The sequence below is a fragment of the Ambystoma mexicanum genome, chromosome 2p (genome assembly GCF_040938575.1).
Source record: "Ambystoma mexicanum isolate Mex_15411 chromosome 2p, UKY_AmexF1_1, whole genome shotgun sequence".
NCBI classification, from domain to species: domain Eukaryota; kingdom Metazoa; phylum Chordata; class Amphibia; order Caudata; family Ambystomatidae; genus Ambystoma; species Ambystoma mexicanum.
Genome location: NC_090923.1, coordinates 1,342,582,650 through 1,342,602,647, shown reverse-complemented (window position 1 = coordinate 1,342,602,647; position 19,998 = coordinate 1,342,582,650). Strand labels below are relative to the sequence as shown.

The 19,998-nt window shown below is 46.2% G+C and overlaps 1 protein-coding gene across 1 annotated transcript in view; it reads right to left on the bottom strand.

The window, feature by feature from the left end:
- Window positions 1–19,998, bottom strand: part of FLII (FLII actin remodeling protein) — an 898,330-nt gene that overhangs the window by 100,952 nt on the left and 777,380 nt on the right. Inside the window, exon 24 of the mRNA XM_069645694.1 lies at window positions 13,477–13,631. Coding sequence (XP_069501795.1) covers window positions 13,477–13,631 — 155 coding nt within the window. The remainder of the gene's footprint in view (window positions 1–13,476; window positions 13,632–19,998) is intronic.

Sequence of the window (19,998 nt, the reverse complement as noted above, 5' to 3'; positions counted from 1 at the left end):
CGTTACGTCGGATGATTTTGAGGTAGCGCCCGTGTTTGATGAAAGCCCAATCGCTGGTCGCGGCTGCGTTTGCAGGTGGGGCTTGAGACCCTTACGGTCTGAGGTAGACGCCGGAGTGCCCTGCGTCCCCTTCGGCGCTGATGGATCCTTCGTCTTCGATGAAGAAGAGCCGTGGGTTGTGTGCTTAGGCCTATGGGGTCTATGTGCGTCCTTGTCGCCGGGGTGTTCATCCCCATAAGCAGGGCGTGAGCCGAGCCCATCGGGGCCGGGGACGGACGTCGAGGAGCGCGAGCGCTCCTTCTGGGGGTTAATGACTTCCGTAACGGACGTCGAGTTATCACCCTCCTCGTCACTTTCTGTAACAGCGGCGGCGGGTGAGGAAACTGACTTCAACATAGCGTAGTCCGCCCACCTCTTAACCTTTCGTTCTTTAAGAGTTCTTGGTTTCAAGAGTTTACAGGCCGCGCAGCTGTCCTCCTTATGATCGAGGGGCAAGCAACGATTACAGAGCTTGTGTTTGTCCTTCCAAGTGTATTTGCCCCTACAGCGTGGGCAAAACTTAAAAGGTGTCCTCTCCATAGCTGAGGCAATAATAACTGGTGATAACAACCCCAAGGGAAAGATAGGGGAGAAAGAAAGACATTCTCAAAGAGAAGATAAAAGTTCGAACCCCCACTCTCCCTACTGTATGTTGGCCGGCGAGGCCAGGCCACGTGTTCGGCAGCGCCGAAGGATCTCCTCCGTCTCTTCCCCTCCGTCGAAAACTTGCTTGGCAGAGAAACAGCTTCACAGCTAACGTCGAGGGGAGGGATCTTTAACAATATAATAAGTATAATTAAGGACCGAGGTCCGTAGTAAGTATTTGCAATGTCTCTCTAGGAGCTCCGCGTAAGGCGACCAGAAGCTGGGCGGAAAAAAACAATCTGAGGGACCTCGACGCGTGAGGGATTGTGGGTACAACGCACGTCACTATAGGGATAGTGTTACAGACACGCCTTGTCGACGTCCCCTTTTTCGACTACGAAAAACCAAATGCAATACTCCGCAGTGACCACTGGATGTCGGACCTATGCACAGCATGTGATTCTAAGCAGATTAACAAACATCAGAAAAATATATATTTATATATTGTGAGAAACCTGAAGGTGTCTCCCGCTAGTCCCCGGGGATCTATCATCCAGATGGCCAAGACACAGCCATCTCTATTAGATCCAGTTCCTGGGGGTGGACCAGTGCAGGAGGATCACCTGGATGAGGGGTCTTTGGGGAGTGGAAGTGGGACACCAAAGGGTGAGACGCGGTATCCCCTTCCTTATAACATCTTTTCCCCATCCTACCAGCTAGGATACTTAGAAGCTCAACCCCCCCCCCACCAACTTTCTCATGGACAGTTCATCGTGAGCGACAACGGACTAACACCAGCGCTGTATACCCGACATGTCCTAACAAGGGTCAGTCTGAGTCAGGCAATTACTGATAATTACACACACCGGACCTCCATCACACTACCCCACACAGATAATAGGCAGAGCACCAAAGCACACTCTGAGCAAGGCAAAACGCATGAGGAAACAGCAATTCCGAGATGGCAGTTTAGATCGAGGAGAAAGGCGCAAGACCAGAGAGGACGACAAGGGGGGGAACCACCCTTGCCCTTTTCTGTGAAAGACTGACTCTCAAGAGGCCTTGAGGAAAAGAAACTTAAGACCAGGAATTGCAACTGACCAACGGTGCAGTGTGTGTCAAAGGTACACAGGGCCTTCCCGCATTGATAGCCAAGGCAGGGAGAAGCTATTGCCGCTGTGGTACTGTCCTTGATTCGAACAGTAAAGCAACGCCAGTAAGTTCAGCACCGCCGGTGAGTTGGAGAAACTGATAGCAGACCGGACTGTGTTACGCTCAAGGTGGCAAGTGGCAACATTGTATGCTGCAAGAGAACTTGTATGCGATTCAACTTTATAAAACCGAAATAGGTACCAGATACAGATTGGTCCGGCGCCATGTGGGTGCTCATTCGAAGGTCTCTGTTTGGTATCCAACTGTTCGTGAACACATTTTTGGCCTGTGCAATCGAAGTGGTCCTGCAGGGGGGTAAGTTCAATTTGAAAGTCTTCGATTACATGTGAACTGAAATCGGTCTGAGCCAGCAAGAGGGGGACTAATTGTATAAAAGGGGATCCGAGCCTGGAAGAGGGGGGGGGATCTTGGGTGAACCGTAAAGATATTGCTGTGGCAAGTGTGAACCCGACAGAGGGATGCCGGCAAACTAAAGATGGTCTGAGCCAGACTGAGCAAGGCTAAAAGGATCTGAGCCCGGCTGAGGGGGATCCAGTGTGAAGAGTGAATCACCCGACTGGAATATTTAGAAAGAAACTTTGTATATTGTTTCCGGTACATTAGGCCTTCTGAATCAAGAGACTTTGACCATAAGAGACGTGGGCACAGAAGGCACTGATGTTAGTAAAAGAAACTGACCTTGTGCCGAAGAAGCCCAAGAGTGTGCTGTGCTAGATTGACCCTCCTTGTCCCGTGCTAAAAACGTGGGGAAGGGAGGCCAACGGTCTAAACATCCTGACTTATCATTTTGTGAACACTTCTTTCTTTTTCGTGAACATTATCCCACACTATTTGTAGCATAGCGGTAAGGATTAGCAATATTTTTTTTAGTATAGGCCCTTTTTAATTGACTAGACTCCACTAGGACTGTATTATAATTTGATGGTCGTAGCTTCTCCCATCTTAGATTTAGGTTTAGATATGCGTTTTTCACACCCGTGATGAAGTTCAATAAACACCCTTGAACTGTGATCACTTGTGTCTGTCTTACTTTGATACCATGTCTTCCTTACAATGGGCACAACGATGTTATAACGCCAGCCTTTTTTACGAAAACTTTTTTCCTGAAGATATTCTGCTCAAAAATACTCCAAAAAATAGGGGGGGGCAAAGGGGTGAGGGAATATAGGGGAAGGGGTGTGGGGAATAGGGAATGAGGGTTTGGGGGAACCCCCAAATATAAAACATTTTAAACCTAGTTTTTTCGGCCGAATGAATTCGGGAAAAACATTAAGCAAAAAAAAAAAAAAAAATTAAATGCTGATGTAACAGAGAACCATGCATGTGGCATATATTACTTATCGCAATCGTGTTTCTGATGCTTTTATCTACTTATATTCACACGCTTTGCATTAGCCGACATCTAGTGGTATGCAAGGAGTACTGCACATGTTTTCGAAGTTTAAAAAGGGACATCAACTGGGTGTGTTTGTAATATCCCTAGTGCGACCTACTGTACACATGATCCCTCACGCATCAAAGTCCCTCAGATTATTTATTTCCGACATGACGTAGAATAAAGTGCACGCGTGGAGACTAGGCAAGTTATGAGGTGCGAAACACATCTATGATTTACTCAAGAACCTTCAACTCCAAGAGGGGAGGAAGGGCGGGCGCATGTGAATCTAAGCAGATACAAGCATCAGAAATACGATTACGGTAAGTAATGTATGCCTTCTGAGGCTTGTGGATCTGCTTAGAATCACATGATTTGCATAGATTAATGAGCAGAAGTTGGAGTTATTTGCAGGTATTGCAGCAAACAGATGTTTTAACACTGCCGGGCACACTTTTGAATCACCTTTACAATGTGCATCTAAACAGTAATGTTGAGTGAAAGTGTGAACTGAACTCCAAGTAGCAGCTTTGCAAATGGCATCTAAGGGTACATTTGCTATGAAAGCTAGAGTTACCCTTGTGACTGGAGTAGAGTATGCTCTGGGCTTGAATGGCAACATTCTCTTAGCAAGAGAATAGCAAAGTTGGATGTAGATGACAATCCATTTTTAAATGGCAGATTTAGAGATGGGGCACCTTCTCTCCCTGCGGTTTGTTGTTCTGATATTTTAAATTTTCTGTAGGTAAAACATGACAGCCCTTCTTACATCTAAGGTATGAAGGATTTTTCCAGCAGCGTTTGTGTGGTGTTGGAAGAACGCAGGAAGTTCTATGGACTGATTCACATAGAACTATGAGATGAATTTTGGTGAAAAACAAGCGTGTGTGCGAAGCACAACTTTGCCTTTGTGCATTATAACAAAGGGAACTTGTACTGACAGTGGTTGCGGTTCACTAACCCTTCTAATAGATGTAATAGCCACACAAAAAGCTGTCTTATAAGTGAGATGTTTAAGACCACGCTTTGTGCATAGGCTCGAAGGGGGCCCCTATGAGCTTTGTAAGAACAATATTTAAGTCCCATCTGGGAGTAGGATTGGAAACTGGAGGGTATACTTTTTTGACACCTTCCATGAAAGCTTTAACTACAGGCACTTTCCATCATGAAACCTTATTTCGTGATGTAGCGTAGGCTGAGAGAGCAGCTAGATGTACTCTAAAGAATGAAAGACTAGGCCTGAGTCTAACAAATATAGTAGACGGTGTACTATATGTGAAGGTGAACAGTCAATTGGATTGATTGCACAAGCCATGCATCATAACACAAAAAGTTTCCATTTGTTGAAATAACTGGTCCCCACTCCCATAGAGTCCTTCGACTTTGCGGACTGGCGGGGTTGGAATCCACTGGTGTTACCAGCAAGCCAGGCGCCGGGAAAATGTACAAGTCCGGTGGCAACCTTCTGGTTTTACCGGCACGGTTACCGCCAGACTTGTAATGAGGTCCAATGTCTTGTGTTTGGCTTATGTGCTTCTTTTAGAATGTCCATGCACCTCTAGTCTTTGTGTAAATTCTATGACTTCAGGAGCCAGGCTGCTAAATTCAATGTCTGAGGGCATGAGTGAAGTGTTGTTCCTTGATTCTGTGACATGTTCAATGGGAATGGGAGGACAAAGACATAATCTGTATATTATGTTATGTTATTTGGCATTTATATATATCAAAGCGCTGGTAGGTTGAACGCACTCGGGGACCGTAGTCCAGGTCAGTTAAGAGAGTAAGGTGTCATAGCGTGCTTGGGTGCACCAATTATGTGGGCAGCTGATGCAATTGCCTGATGGTAGCTGCAGCCTAGCATTAGGTGTGGTGGTAATTGATATCAGTTGAATGTGTGCAGTCTGGAGGATGGACACCAACACTGGGTTCTGGCTGCGTTAGGCCTGTGTAGGACGCTAATGTGTGTAGTTAGGCCGGTTTTCGTGGGGTGTAGCTGCGTTTGATTAGAATGATGAGGTGTTTATGGAGTAATGTTCGTATGTGAGCAGCTAGGCTGAAATTGATCGAGGGGCGTAGCTACACTTTAATTGTGTATTGGTGTAGAGAGTGAGCATAGTGATATGGGAGGTGAGTGTTTGGGTGGAGCTATGACCTAAGGAGCTTGCTATTCCGGATTTCAAGCACGCGTATGCTTATAGTGACTTAAGCGTATTCAGTGGCATCATTGCTCTGGACCTTATTGAGCATTTGTCATCGGGTTGCAAGGTCTTAGTCGCCTCAAATGGTCTAATTCGGCATTACGGAAAGAGCCACGTTTTTAGAGCTTTGCAGAGGGTCATATAGTCTTGGGTGTGTCGAATATGTCGGGGGGAGTGAGTTCCACAGAGTTGGGGCGAAGGTTGAGAAGGCGGATCCTCCGATCCTGATAGAGTTAGAGGTTGGAATCACTAGAAAGAGGGCAGTGTTTGATCTTCGGGTGCAAGATGAGAGGTAGGGTTTTATCTTCTCTTGCAGGTACTTCGGGCCGGTCTTGTGCACTGCTCGGTAAGTGATGCATAGGATCTTGAAGGTGGCCCTTGGTCCGACTGGGAGCCAGTGAAAGGTTCAGAGCGCGGGTGAGATGTGGTCTCTGTGTCCCAGGGCGAGGAGCAGTTTTGCAGCCGCGTTTTGGGCTCTTTGGAGTTTGTATGCCGGTGCTTCCAGGCATAGGGAGTTGGCATAGTCCAGTCTCGACATCACAATCAATAGACATGACTGTGGCAAGTCTGTTGGGGTAGGGGAGGTAGGGAAAAATGTGTCTGAGAAGTTTGAGGTGGTAGTGACAGCCTATTGACACATTGTTGATCTAAGAGAGAGGGTTAGGCCTGAGTCCATAGTGCAGCCTAGGTTTTTGACTATATTGGAAGGTGGGGGAGGGGTGAGGGAAGGGAGGCCATGGGAGCAGGTGTGGGAGAAGGGCAGTATTGCTGCACACCATAATTTCAGCTATTTCAGGGTTCAAAAGGAGGTTGTCATCTATCGGTCAATATCACAGAGACCAGCTTCAAGGTCAGGACGAGGGTTGGTGCATGTCTTGGGGATTCTTAGGATAATTTGGGTATCGTCAGCATAGTTTTAACAGGAGAGGTTGTGGGTGCAGATGATTCCTGGTAGAGAGGTCAGATAGAGGTTGAACAGGAGAGCAGATAGGCTTGCGCCTTAGGGTACTCCAGTGTTCACCGAGCAAGCAGTTGAGACAAAAGGGGAGAGGAAGGTTATTTGTTTCCTGTTGCTGAGGAAGGAGGCAATCCATTTGAGAGCAGTGCCACGGATTCCTAGGGAGTGGAGGCGGTCAATGAGGATTGAATGGTTAACTGTGTCAAAGGCTGCAGAGAGATCGAGGAGAATCAGTGCTGCACAGCCCTCAGTCTGCAGTGACCTTGAGATCATCCCAGATAGAGATCAGAGTGGTTTCTGTTCCATGTTGCGGTCTGAAGCCGGATTGTGCAGGGGTCAAGGAGACTGTTGGATTCTACAAAGGAGTTGAGCTGGGAGTATGCAGTCCGGTCAATGAGTTTTGCGAGAAATCTGGTGTTGGAGATCGGCCTGTAGTTCTTAGGGTCAAGAGGGTCAAAGGATGCCTTTTTTAGAAGTGGCTTGATATGCTCTATTTTGAAGGTGTCAGGGAAGATGCCAGAGGTGAGAAAGTCGTTAAGTATGGCTCTCGCATGTTCTCCTGTGCAGGTAGAGGAGAATATTTCTTTCAGGATAGAGGTGGGGCAAGGATCGAGGGTTTGGCTGATAGTAGGTCAAGGAACTTGTCTCTGGAGATGGGTTTGAAGGAGTCTAAAGTAGGTAAGGTGGGCCTCGGGGCAATTGGATCAGGAGGGGTCGGTGAAGGGAAGGGGGAGTGCAAGGACAGTTTGGTGTCAGGGATTGCCATCCTGACAAGTGCAGTGTTGTAGAAATGTAGGGAGAGGGAGTCGCAGAGTGATTATGTGGATTGGGCAGAGGTGAACGTAGGTTTCACGAATTCCGATATGATCACGTGGAGTTCTTTGTTTATTGTAATAGGCTTTTTTTGGCTTTTCGGGTTTCGGATATTTAATTACGGTGGTGTAGGGCGAACATGGATCTGCTGAGATTGGTTTTAGATGCTCGCCGTTTGCGTTCAAGAGTCATTTTGTTTTTTGGCATTCCTTCGGTGGGGCGTGAACCATTTGGGGGACGGTCCTTTGCGTGAGGATGCGGGGCGCAGGGGATGAGAGGAATTAGTGAGTCTTTAAGCTAGGAGTCGAAGGAATCGATGGTTAAGGGTCTATCACAGGGCAGAGTTGCAGGGGGATGGAGAAGCAGAGCTTCAGCTAGGTCGGGAAGGACCTTTAGTTTGTTCCAGCATTTGAGATCAGGGGTGGGGGCAGAGGGGCAGGTGTGTGGATAGAGAAAGGGATGGCAAAGTGGTTGGTCCAGATGAGCAGTTTTGGGACAGAATATATAAAACAGGTCATGGGAGCTGAAAATTGCATTAAGGGTGTGCCCACCTGAGTGGGTTGGACCAGTGGTATGTTGGAAGAGGTTGAGCGCATCAAGACTGTCAACCAGAGGATGAGTCATGGGGTTGTTGGGCATATCAAACCAGATATTGAAATCTCCCAGAAGTGTAAGAGAAGGGTGATTTACCTGAATGCTAGCTATTGAGTCACAGAGATTGTTGGCGAAATGTCTGTCCTATCCAGGGGGTCTGTAGATGAGTAGGAAGCTATGGGTCGATGGTAGCAAGAGTTTTACCAGAAGGGATTCACAGGAGGCATTGCATGTCTGGGATTCAACAAGTGAGACGGAAAAATGGGGTTTGAAGAGGATTGCCACTCGGCCACCTTTGGAGGGTCTATTGTAGGCGATAAGCGAGTAGCCAGTGGGGAAGGCGGTGTGCGCTACTGGGGCAAAGTCGTCGGAGAACCAGGTTTCGGTGATAAAAAATGAGGTTGGGATTGTCAGAGAATAGGAGGTCATAGATGCTGTGTATGTTTTTTGCTACGGAGTGGGCATTAAAAAGGATGCATGGGACTGTGAGGGGAGGTGGTTTTCGTGATGCTCGTTGCAGTGGAGCTCGGCGGACATGGGAGCCCGATGGGGAGGTGTGTTTGGTAGGATCATTCAGGGTGGTTGAGACCGGTTGAGGTGGGGTGGGGGTCTGGATGTGTGAGAGGGTTACATCGGTGGGGCGTGGGAAGAGCAGGCGGGCAGAGGTAGGAATGTGAGAGATGAGGGGTTGGTCAGGGGTTTTGGGGGTGGTGAATGGATCATTTGAGGTGTTGGGGTTTCGGTGAGCTGTTTTTGGATCGAGTCTGGAGGGTGCTGGGGGTTTAGGGGTACTGGGTGAGAAGTCAAGAGCAAGGGGTGGAAACTAGGAGAAGTGAGACGGGAGAGTCTGAGGTTAGGTGGGGAGAGGCTTGGAGGTTGGACTGAAGCAGAAGTGGTGAGGTGTGGAGGGTCGAGGGAGAGGACCACTCACTTTTTCTGACATTTTGTGGGTTTTGTTTCCATAGGAGTGAGAGAGATGGTGGGGGAGCCAGAAGGGGAGGGAGATGAGGCTATTGTTCTAGCAAGGGTAGAGACAATCTACTTTCAGAGAAGGGAAGGGATATGAAGGGGGGCCTGTTGGCAGGCGTCGAGTAAGGGTTAAGGGGGATGGAAAGGGCAGCATGGGAGGTAGGTTCAGAGCGTGGGGAGTTCCTCCGTGGGCACAAGGATTGTGTGGAGGTGGATTTGTGCTGTTTGGAGCTTTGTAGGTGTGAACACCACCTCTGTCATGCCCACATTGGAGCAGTTAGGATAAGTGTTACTTGTTCCTGATGTAGCTTGTGGACTATTCTGTTGAGAAGAGGTGTCGGGGGAGGGAGGAGTGCAGGGGGAGAGAAGCGTACACAAATTTCCCTTACCAATTCATTAACAGAGCCTTCTGCTTGGATCTTGTCTGGGGAAATCTGGAAGTGTAGTCTCGGCATTGTGCGCTCTCTTGTGTAGCAAAGTGTTCTACGTCTGGTAAGACCCAGTTTGCAAATACATTCTGTAGCACGTCTGCGTTTAGTTGACACCAGTGTTCTGAGGGCAGCATTGCACTTCTGCTTAGTACATATGCCAGAGAATTGCGTTCCCCTGGAACATATTGCGCTAGGAGCAACATTTTGTTTTAGTGCCCAGAGCCAAATGTTCTGGGCTTCTTCGGATAGCCTCGGAGAATGCGTCTCTCCTTGTTTGTTGATATAGAACATGGCTGTAGTACTGCCTGTTATAAGGACTGTCTTTTCAAGTAGCTGTGGTTTGAAAGCTTGAAGTGCTTTGAAGACTGCGAGCAGCACCAGAAGGTTGATTTGTTTCTTGGTTAAAGCCTGTGTCCACACCCTGTGCGCAGTGTGATGGAGAAAGTGTGCTCCCCACCCTGTTAACGATGCGTCTGTAGTAAGAGTGGCTTCGATAGCTGGTGTGTTGAAAGGTTTTCCTTTTAAAAGGTTTTCTTTGGACCACCACTACAATGATAAAACTAGAAGTTTGGGAAACCACCACTACATTGTCCCACATACCGCTTTCTTGAGACCATTGTTTCACCAGCCACTCTGGCCTAGGACACATGCTCAATCGGTCGTGTGGCACTAGGTAAATGCAGGAAGCCATCATTCCCAGAAGGCCCATTGCCTTTTGCACACTTACCGGACGACCGGCTATGAATTGAGGTGTTTGAAATGGAATGTTTTGTACCCTCTTGTTGGAGGGAAAACCAACCTGTCATTTGTTCGCATGAGTGCCCCTAGAAACTTGCCTGGGCACTAGACTTGATTTTTTTCTCGTTGATGGAGAATCCCTATTGAAACAGTAGGTTGACAGTTTGCTGGGTGTTTTGCTTACACATCTATGGTGTGTCGCCTGTTATTAGCCAGTCGACTAGGTACGGGTACACTGGAATTGACGGTCTTCAGTAAAGTGTGCGGCCACTACCTCTAGGACTTTTGTAAACACTCGGGGGGCTGAGGCTATGCCGAATGGAAGCACTTTGAACTGGTAGTGCTTTTCCCCCACTTTGTACATTAGATGTTTCTTGTGCACTGGAAACATTGAAATATGAAAGTATACATCTTTTATGTCCAATGTTGCCATGTAATCCACTTGTTTCAGTAGAGTAATTACCTCCTGCAGCGTAGTCATCCTGAAGTTTTGTGGCTTGACATACGTGTATGTAGGGCGCATGTCCAGAACTGGGTGCATTGTGAGATCTTTCTTTGTAACAAGAAAGTACACTGAATAAATACCTTGATTTTCCTCTAGAGGTGTGTTGGGAAAAATTGGTGCAGTCACACTGTGTTGCCAATGTTAGCATGTGCACATAGAGGGAATTCCTAAGCTTAGCATGCGCCACATCTAGATATAATTGTGAATGTTAGCATACGCCGCACTTAGATGGAATCCTTAACCTAGCCTGCGTCGCATCTAGATAGAAATGTAATTCAATTATTGATATAAGACTCCTGCCAAGCCTGGATCAAGCGTGCAATCATGAACCAATAACCAACCCACTAACAATTCCACTCCTCTGCATACACCTCTCAAACTCGAACCAAACACCACCACAAGCCTTAAATGCAGCAAACCACACAAACTTCACTACACTGCAACAACAAAACAAACCACACATAGACTTGCACAACAGCACACAACGACTACCGATCGTAAAACACCCCAAGCCCAACCAACAGACCCACCGGGCTGAGGCTGCCAACAGCACATCACTGCTATCTTGCACTTTTCCAGCTCATTCCCACTAACTCACCTCCCCTCCCTTTTTCAGAGCCGCCAGAGCGCCAGGGGACCACTCCGGTGGTGATAGTGCGCGGTACAAATATCCTTTAACATTAACATTCAGGTATAAAATCGCTTGCATTCCTTATTAGGGGGTGCTTCTGAACTAGAGTGGAACACTAGCCCTCTTTCTGGTAATGGCGACTACCAGAGAGTCAGGTTTTGCATGTCCTCTAATATATAGATGGTCTGAAATATTTTTCCACTCCAAGGTTTACTGCCCTGGTAAGGGAAGGTGTAGTAAGTGACGGCCAATTGTTTTCTTTATGGATTATAACAAAGGAATGGGCAGGCTAATTACTTTCTTTTCATCTACTGAGCAAGTCTTCACTAACTTTAACGCTGTTCTTAACTCTCCCTTCCACACCCTGAAAACGTGAAAAACCCTTTGCATTTGCTAAAGATCTAGACACTCATCGAACCTCCTACCTGACTGCTCTTGAAAACTACTCCTCTCCTCACGGCTCTGACAAACATCACTTCTATCTCTTGCTCATTTCATCTCAATCTAGGCATTCCTAAAATCATTCAACTCAATTTTCTCACCACCTAAACCCTCCTCCATCTCCTCTACTCTTTCTGCAAACGATCTAGCTCTCTAATTTGTTTCAAAAAGTTCCAACATTACCTAGCAAATTACCTTGTATCCGCCATCTGCTCACTTTTCTGAACCACCTCTACCCTCCTCTTCTTGACCTTCTCCTCAGGGCTAACCCTTCATGTGCCACCATCAACCTTCCATCTCCACACATAGTGAAACTCAGAGCTTCCAGTTTTGCTGCCCATCTTACTTACTTCTTCAGTGCCTCTCTTGACAGTGCCACTTTTCCATCATCCTACAAGTCGGCTATTGTCATCCCGGTCTTTAAGAAACCTGACTAGATCACTGTCCTGCCAACTTAAGTCCTGTCTCTCTTCTACCTCACTAATCAAAAACCCTACAGCTCATAGTTTTCAACCGACTCACTAAGTTCCCTGACAAGCACAACCTCTGGGATCCTCTTCAATCTGGCTTCTTACCTTTGTACTCTACGGAGTCAACTCTCAGTGTGAGCAGTACATCTCTTCCACTCGTCATGGTAACTGTTCATCTATTCTCATTCGTCTCAATCTCTGTGCTGCCTTTAATGCCGTCAAACATGCTGACATTCTGTCAACACTATCTCTCCTTGGCACCAAGGACAAGGAGGTCATTTGGTTTGCTTCATATGTCCCCCCAGACACTTCCAGGTGTCCTGCAATAGTCTTACCTCCCCACTCACCCCTTTACTGTTGGTGTTCCCCAGGGGTCAGGCCTGGGTCCACTTCTCTTCACTCAGTATACCTCTGCTCTTGGCATCTTGATACTCTTCTATCAACTCTTCGCTGAGGAAACTCAGATCTTCTCCTTTCCCTCATTATCTGACGAGCTGCAGTGAGAAATGTCTAACTGTCTCTCTGCCACCAAATAGTGAATGGCATCTCACTTGGTCGTGCTTAACTCCAGTAAGACTGACATTCTCTACTTCCCATCCAAACAGGCTATCTCTTGCTCTCCCCCTTTTCTATTCTTTTCTCACGACTACCTTCCATATTTTGCTCGCAACCTTGGTGTTCTATTCGGAACATCAACTTCAAATCTGCCACTGTGGCCAAAGTTAATTTCCTCGCCAGACCTCTTCCCGTCAACACTGCAAAGCATTTAATCTCCTCTTTAGTACTCTCCCGATCGGACTAGAGTGCCAGTGTACTCTATTGCCTTGCCAACTAGGCTTTTTCACCTTTAGACAAAGTCCTCAGCTTTGCTGTCCATACACTGTTCACCTTCCCTGCTTCACCTCCACTGCCCCAGCCCATCGTCAGTTAGGCTGGTTATCTATGAGACAGAGGGCAAAGTATAAACTCATTCTCATCATCTTCAAAACTATACACTGACTTGCCCCACCCTACCTATCAGTCCATCGCACTCCCTACGATCATCCTTGGCTCACCTCCTGGCCACCTCTCGTGCCCCTTGTATTCACTCTCGTTTCCATTCTCTTCCTCTCCTTGCTCCCTTAATGCTCTTCCTCACCACACTACTCCCACTCCATCGGTATTTACATCTGACCTCCTAGCACTCCTCCTTTCTGAAGAACCATTTGCATAGCATTCTAAGCCACCACATTTCCCTGTTCTCCTTGCCCCCTACCTCTCTATGAGAAAGCCACAGCACTTATCCCCTAACCCCTTCATCCTAAAACTTAGCACTTGCTGCATTATCCTGTTCCTATATTGTGCTCCTTGTCACTGGTTCATGTTTGCACCTCCCCTGCATCATCTAGTCTTACAACCACATCCTCTTACCCATTTTTAAGGACACTTGTCCTCTGCTCTGTAAATCAATGTTAGAGGTTTTGTAAGCATTTTTGTGCCAAAAATTCATAGTTTTCCCTGTAATTTTCATTAAATAAATAAGTGAAATTGTACATACTAGCAGTCACATATGTTACCTGGTGCACAGGGCGCTGCCATTGGTACGAATGTGGTACAGGCTGGGCTGCAGATTGGCATCTTTGGATTTCCGCTTCCCCTTGTGGATGATGAACTTTCTTTTAAAGTGAGAGAGGAACTTGGGGTTTTCCTGTTGCTGCGTCATGCGTACGACCTGGACAGCAAAAGTAGAAACAGAGTGTCCAAAGTGTGCGTGAAGATAATTTCAACATGCAGCACACATTCAAGGGGCCCAGTGCCACCTAGCTTCTGCATCGAGACCAAAAACAAATGATCAGTCTTTAGAACATTCAAGGTCAAGGAATAGATCTCTTTTTACTACAGGTCTTTGTTTCATGTGCATACTCCATACTCCGCTACCATATAACTACCATATAACTACACCCAAGCACCGAGGTCTGGCTCAATAGTAAACACGTTCCACCAAAAAACATCATGCATTATGTATCAAACCTGATGAACAAACAAGAAGTAAAGATAGGATGCAAATTGTTTTGGCTACATTTAGTAATAGACAAGAAAGTAGATGCAATAAACTTAACTTTGGGAACAGGTTGACAGAAAAGTTATTTTAATGAGTAGCTGGAATTATTTTACTTTTATTATTACATTTATTTTCTTTTTTTTTTAAACTTTGAGCTTGACTTTACAACAGAGAAAGTGAGCAGTATGCAGGCAGTCTGAAGCTATACAATGTGCATGCACATGCTGGGTAAAGATCATACAAAACAGCAAAGCAGTGATTGGGGATATCATGGCCAAAGATGTATGCAGCACAGTGATAATTAAAACATACAGGTAAAACAGGACTGAGTTCTGGAGAGGTCAGGTCGCTGGCATTAGCATCGGTATCCGGAGTCAAAGAGGAGCTATAGGAGCGGAATGGGGCCCAGATATTCCTGGGCCTATCCACTGGTGGTTGTAGGAAGGCCCAGCGCTCCTCAGTATCGGAGGCCCAGGTAACAGCCCAGAGCCACTGAGTGTGTGTGTGTGTGTGTGTGTGTGTGTGTGTGTGTGTGTGTGTGTGGGTGCCCCAGGGCGAAGCCAAAGAAGCAGAATACAGCGGGTCGCTAGTAACAAACAGAGACCTGCCAATTTCCTGGGGTCACACCCGAGCTGGGGAAGCTTGTGGAAGAGGCATGTCAATGGGGAAGAGGTAATTGAGCAATCCAGTACAGTACTTCTGATACAGTAGTGCATACCCTCTCCCCGAACAGGGAGAGGCACGGGCAGGACAATGGCATGTGTATGTAGTTTGCGTTGTCTGATCCTCATCTAGGGCATAGGGCAGGTGGTACTTCGACACGCGATGTAGACCGATAGGGGTTGTAGTGGAATCTATGGAGTACCTTAAATTGGATACGTTTAAAATCGTGAATTGAATGAGATTTCATGGGTACGGGTACACATGCGGTCCCAGCGGTGGTCTGTGATTTCAGTACCTAGGTCCCTAGCCCAGGATTCCCTGAGCTTGGCAAATGGCGAGGCTACCCTACTCTGGAGAGTGGTATATAATCTAGAGCAGAGGTCGCCAAACAGTCGATCGCGGGCGACTAGTAGGTCGCCTGAGCCTTTTCAGTCGCCCGCGCTGAAGATACCAAAAAAACAAACATTTTCTATTATATTTAATGGTGTGTTTTGCAGCTATTTTCCGTGTTCAGGATCCGAACCCTGGTCGTCCCAATTGCAAGCGGAGAGCTTGGCTGCTGTGCCACTTGGAGCTGCTTGTAAATCCACTGCCAGATGTCAGTATCACATTCTGCTTCTGCAGGCTGCCTGTAGTACCACAATTGGCCTTGTGTGCCCCCAAGACACTGTATTGCTAAAGCAAGCTGCTCTTGTTTGCCAGAGATGTTGGAGGGGCTGGGGCAGGATCAGGATTATTGTGACCACGCAATGAAAATATCACAGTAGCACTGTCGCTCGCCTGGAAATGTTCAAAATAATATTTAAAAAATGGTGCAATTTCTTTCATGTGGCTTCTTTCCAAATTCCACACTGTACATTTCCACTTTAAATCACTTCCATGACACAGGTACACCCACTTTTAGTACATTAAGCGATCCATAGACACGCTGTACAGTAGAAGCCTACTAGGCTAGCTCAGCAGGTTGACAGACCGATGCTGAGATGTTATATATTCAAATCTACAGGTTGTTAATCGTATGACTTTTTGCAATTCCTTGTAAAAAAAAAAAAAGTACTATACAATGTGTTTGGCGAGGGTATGGGTTGGGCTGGCTGCTTGCTTATATTCAGGGCTGAGGTAGGCATATTTCTGCCCCTGTAGTGAAAATCAAAAGTTGGCACCCATGAACCCAGTTTAATTTCCTAAACAACTGCTGTCGGCGTAACAGAAGCATTTATTTGTGATTAACCAGTTTGACAAGCATATAACATCTTTATCAATATAATTTGTGCTAAAACACAGAGGGGCACGCAAATAATGATATGTTATTTATATAGTGCCTTAATCCAAAGCGCTTTACAGAGCACATATTTGCATGCAATATCACCCGACCATAATTAGTACTCATTGATCGACCTCAGAAGGATGAAAGGCTGAGCTGGCCTTGCTGGGATTCGAACCTGCGACCTGCAGATCATGCTCAGATCTCAGCAGCAAGCACTCAACCCGATGAGCTATTTTACCAGCAAATAACAGAGTATGTGTGGTGTCTGACAAAAAAAAAATTCAAGGAAAACTCGTGAACGCAAGGAGCATTTTTCAATTTGGAAATTACTTTTTTTTAAGGAAGTGTAAAATACACATTTGGAAAACAGTAGTGTGCCTAGCATGTAGAAAGCCTGCATGAAACGCAAAGGAAGGGGCACAAAAACTACAGGATATTTGTATGGTAGTCCAACAAATATCTGTCTTTTTGAGACAGCTACTAATAAATAATAATGTAACAAAGAGGGTTTTGAAGTTCTTAATATATTTGTGAAGGCATATGTTATTCCATCTGTTTATAGAGGGGAAATAATCGAGCCAAAAAAATATTGGTAAAAATTCCCAGGTTTATAAATATCCCCACCTAGATATCGCCCGCTAGTGGCTCTCCACTGTTGGCCTCCACTACAAGTAGCTCTAGCTAATTTAAAGGTTGGAGACCCCTAATCTAGAGACTTTTCCCTTGAAGGTCGTGGTATTCAGAATTTCAGATAATAACGAGTCATCAGAAGGGATTGACGGGAAATCTGGTAGCCTATCCTTAAGAGAGTGGCGCAGGCCTGCATATTGTAGCCAGTGGGAGGGCATGTCTCGCAAGGGTTCTGGTACGTCAGGCCATTCAAGAAAAATACCCTGGTCGAAAACATCTCAGACAGTGTCAAGACCTGCACCTGACCAACAGCATATCGTTGCACCACCTACGCAGGGCCAGGAAAAAGTTCCAAAGGGGGAGGTCACCATGAAAGGGGCGCAGGGTGCTAGCCTGCTAAGACAGTTTTTTCAGGGCTAATGCCGTGGACCCGGCAGGGTCAAGAAGTTCAAATTTGATGTGATGTTTGGGGAGAACCAAAGAGCGGATATCTCAAGCATACATTGCAAGGTGCTCAGGTTAAACGTGGGGTCGGGGGAAATCAGTGATATGAACCAGTGCGATGCAAAGTGAGCTTGAGCAGCTATCCAGTACCTCTTAAAATTAGGGGTGCTGAGGTCACCAACTTCAGACAGGCATCTACCTGTTACTATCTCGTGGTGGGACTATTGGTGGTACTTACTGGGTTGGTTTCTCAATTCAAATAAGGCCAATGGTAAACAATGTACCCAATATTTATTTAATGTGTGACATAGTTTAGACAAGCCTACTTTTAAGGAGTCTGTTTATCTTCTCAACGCCATTTGATTGCAGGTGATAAATCGTGCATAATTTGTGAGTAATGCCCAGCATTGTTGTCATTGCTTTGAACAGGTCATTGACGAAATGTGTTCCATTGTCGGAACGTATGACATCGCATATCCCCCACAGGAAAAGACCTCCCTCACTAGGAACTTTGGCTGCACACTTCGCGTCTGGGTGGGCGGAGGGGCCTGCTTCCATCCACCTTGAAAAGGGGCACACTACCACTATTAAGTACTGCAAAGCATTACACCTTTCTGCCATGTCTGCATAGTCTATATGTAGTGCTCGAAGGGTCCAACTGGCTTAGGCAATGCTCTTCGTAATGTTCTCAATATCATTCCCGAATTATATGTGTGACATGGGGTACACTCCATCACCATTTTGTATATCTGTTCTTGTAGCCCTGGCCCAAACCAATTTTCCTGAATGTCTGCTGCAATATGTTGTTTAGTATTGTGGGCTGGGAAGTGAAGCTGCTGGAATGCTATTTCTAGTAGTTTCCGTGTCATTACTACTTTAGTTGTTCTGTCGCCAGAGAAGGTCAGTGGATGATTGACTACACCCTCTCCTTAACCATAGTTCCTTTTCTTCCTCTGGCACATCCTGCTGCAATTCTAGTATTTGTGAGATTGGCATGGAGTTGTATCCCTCCTTTTGTTCTTCCTCCACATACCTTTGCAGCATGTACTCACCTGTTATTGCTTTTGCTAGGTAAGACGCTTCCTTTCCAGCAGCATCCACTGCTGCGTTTCCTGATGAGACGTCCTTGTTCGTGTGGGCCTGGCATTTTACCAATGCTACAACTGTTGGCTCCTTTAATGCCTCTATTAATTCTGCAAGCAGTTCTGCATGCTGCACAGGAGACCCATCTGTTCTTCTAAATCCTCTCCTTCCCCATCGGGCCAATCCCCCGTGCACTGTTGTGGTAATGTATGCGGAGTCAGTGTATATTGTTACTGCACTTCCTTTGGCTGCATGCAGCGCTTCAATTAGCGCCACTAGTTCGGCCGCTTGTGGTGAAAAATGGGCGGGCAACCTCTTTTGCACAATCACTTTATATGAAGTGATTGTACAAAAGAGGCTGCCCGCCCATTTTTCATTCTCCTTCCTCCAATCATACCACTGCCGCCCCTACGTGTTTTTCTCCTGTTTCACAATTTATTGATGCTAATCCATCTACAAAATATACTTCTCCTTCAGTCAGGGCATCTTCATTTGCTGTGGGTGTACCATCATCTTCCTCCCTGTACGTGGCACAATCGTGAATTTGCATATCTTCCACTGTGCATGCTTCGGTGAGAAATGTGAATGGGTTCACTGTTTTACACCGCACTATGTGTATGTCTGCACTTAAGATAATTTCATAGGCTGTGGCTCTGTGTTGTTAATGTACTTTTTGACCATTCAAGTATGGCAAACAGTGAATGCTCCACGTATAGAGTTACAGAGCATCCCATCACAATTGTTGCACTTTTTTCAATGACGAACGATGCGGCTGCAAGAGCTTGTTCGCAAGCGAAGTGTCTCTGCATCACTGCGTCTAGTGTACCACTGTAGTACGCTAGAGGCTTGTGGCCCAATGATGTTTTTTGTGTCAGCATTGCTGTCATGAGTGTTCTATCACAATGGGAAAATAAATGGAATTTGCGCTCATAATCTGGCGTCGCTAGGACGGATGCTGTCGATATTGCTCTTTCATTATGTTGAAGGCAATGTGCTTTTCTTGTGTCCATTTTACTGCTGCTTTTTCCCTTTGTGCTTCCTTTAGTGTGTGTAGGAGAGGTTGTGTGTATGCTGCATATTCTGATATCCAGGTACAGCAATAGTTGCACATGGCGAGACATTTCTGCATCTCCTTCACTGTCTGGATTCACTTACAGCTCGTACAGCTGCTACTCTGTCGGGTATTATTCGTTGGCCTTCTTTTGATATTAGTTGACCCAAATACAATACTTTTGTCAAGCAATACTGCAATTTTTGTTTGTCCACTTTGTAACACTTGTGTGCTAGTAGCGTCAATAGGGTTACTAAATCCTGTCTACATTCATCTTCATTTTTTCCACAAATCAAGAAATCTACGTACTATTGTGCTTTTTGTGTCAATACTTCCAAGATCTTCATGCAGTATTCTGTTAAATATGCTTGGGCTTTCACAGTATCCCTGGGGTAATCTACAATGCTCATATCCCCCCCCCCCAGGGTAAATGCTGTTAGGTACTGTGATTCAGAGTCCAGTGGTACTGGGAAAAATGCATTTTCCAAATCTACCACGGTAAAACATGATGCGTCTTTGGGTATACTACATATTATTGATGCAGGGTTTGGGACAAGTGGGAACTCTTTTTGTAGGACGTCACTGAGGGGGCGTAGATCCTGTATCATCCTCCAAGCCCCTCCCTTTGCTTTTTTGATCGGATAGATACAAGTGTTACAGGGAGAATTTGAAGGTACTATGATCCCTTGCTGTAGTAGGGCATGTATTGTTTCTTTTATTCCTTCTTCTGCCTCTCGTGACAGGGGGTACTGTTTTACCCGGGGCAATAATGCCCCTGGCTTGAGTTATTTTTACAGGTGTTACCTCGTGCAACAATCCCACGTCAAGCGGGCCAGTTGTCCACAAGTCTGCTGATACATGTTGCATGTCTTCATTGAAAAATGCTGGTGGTGCGCTCA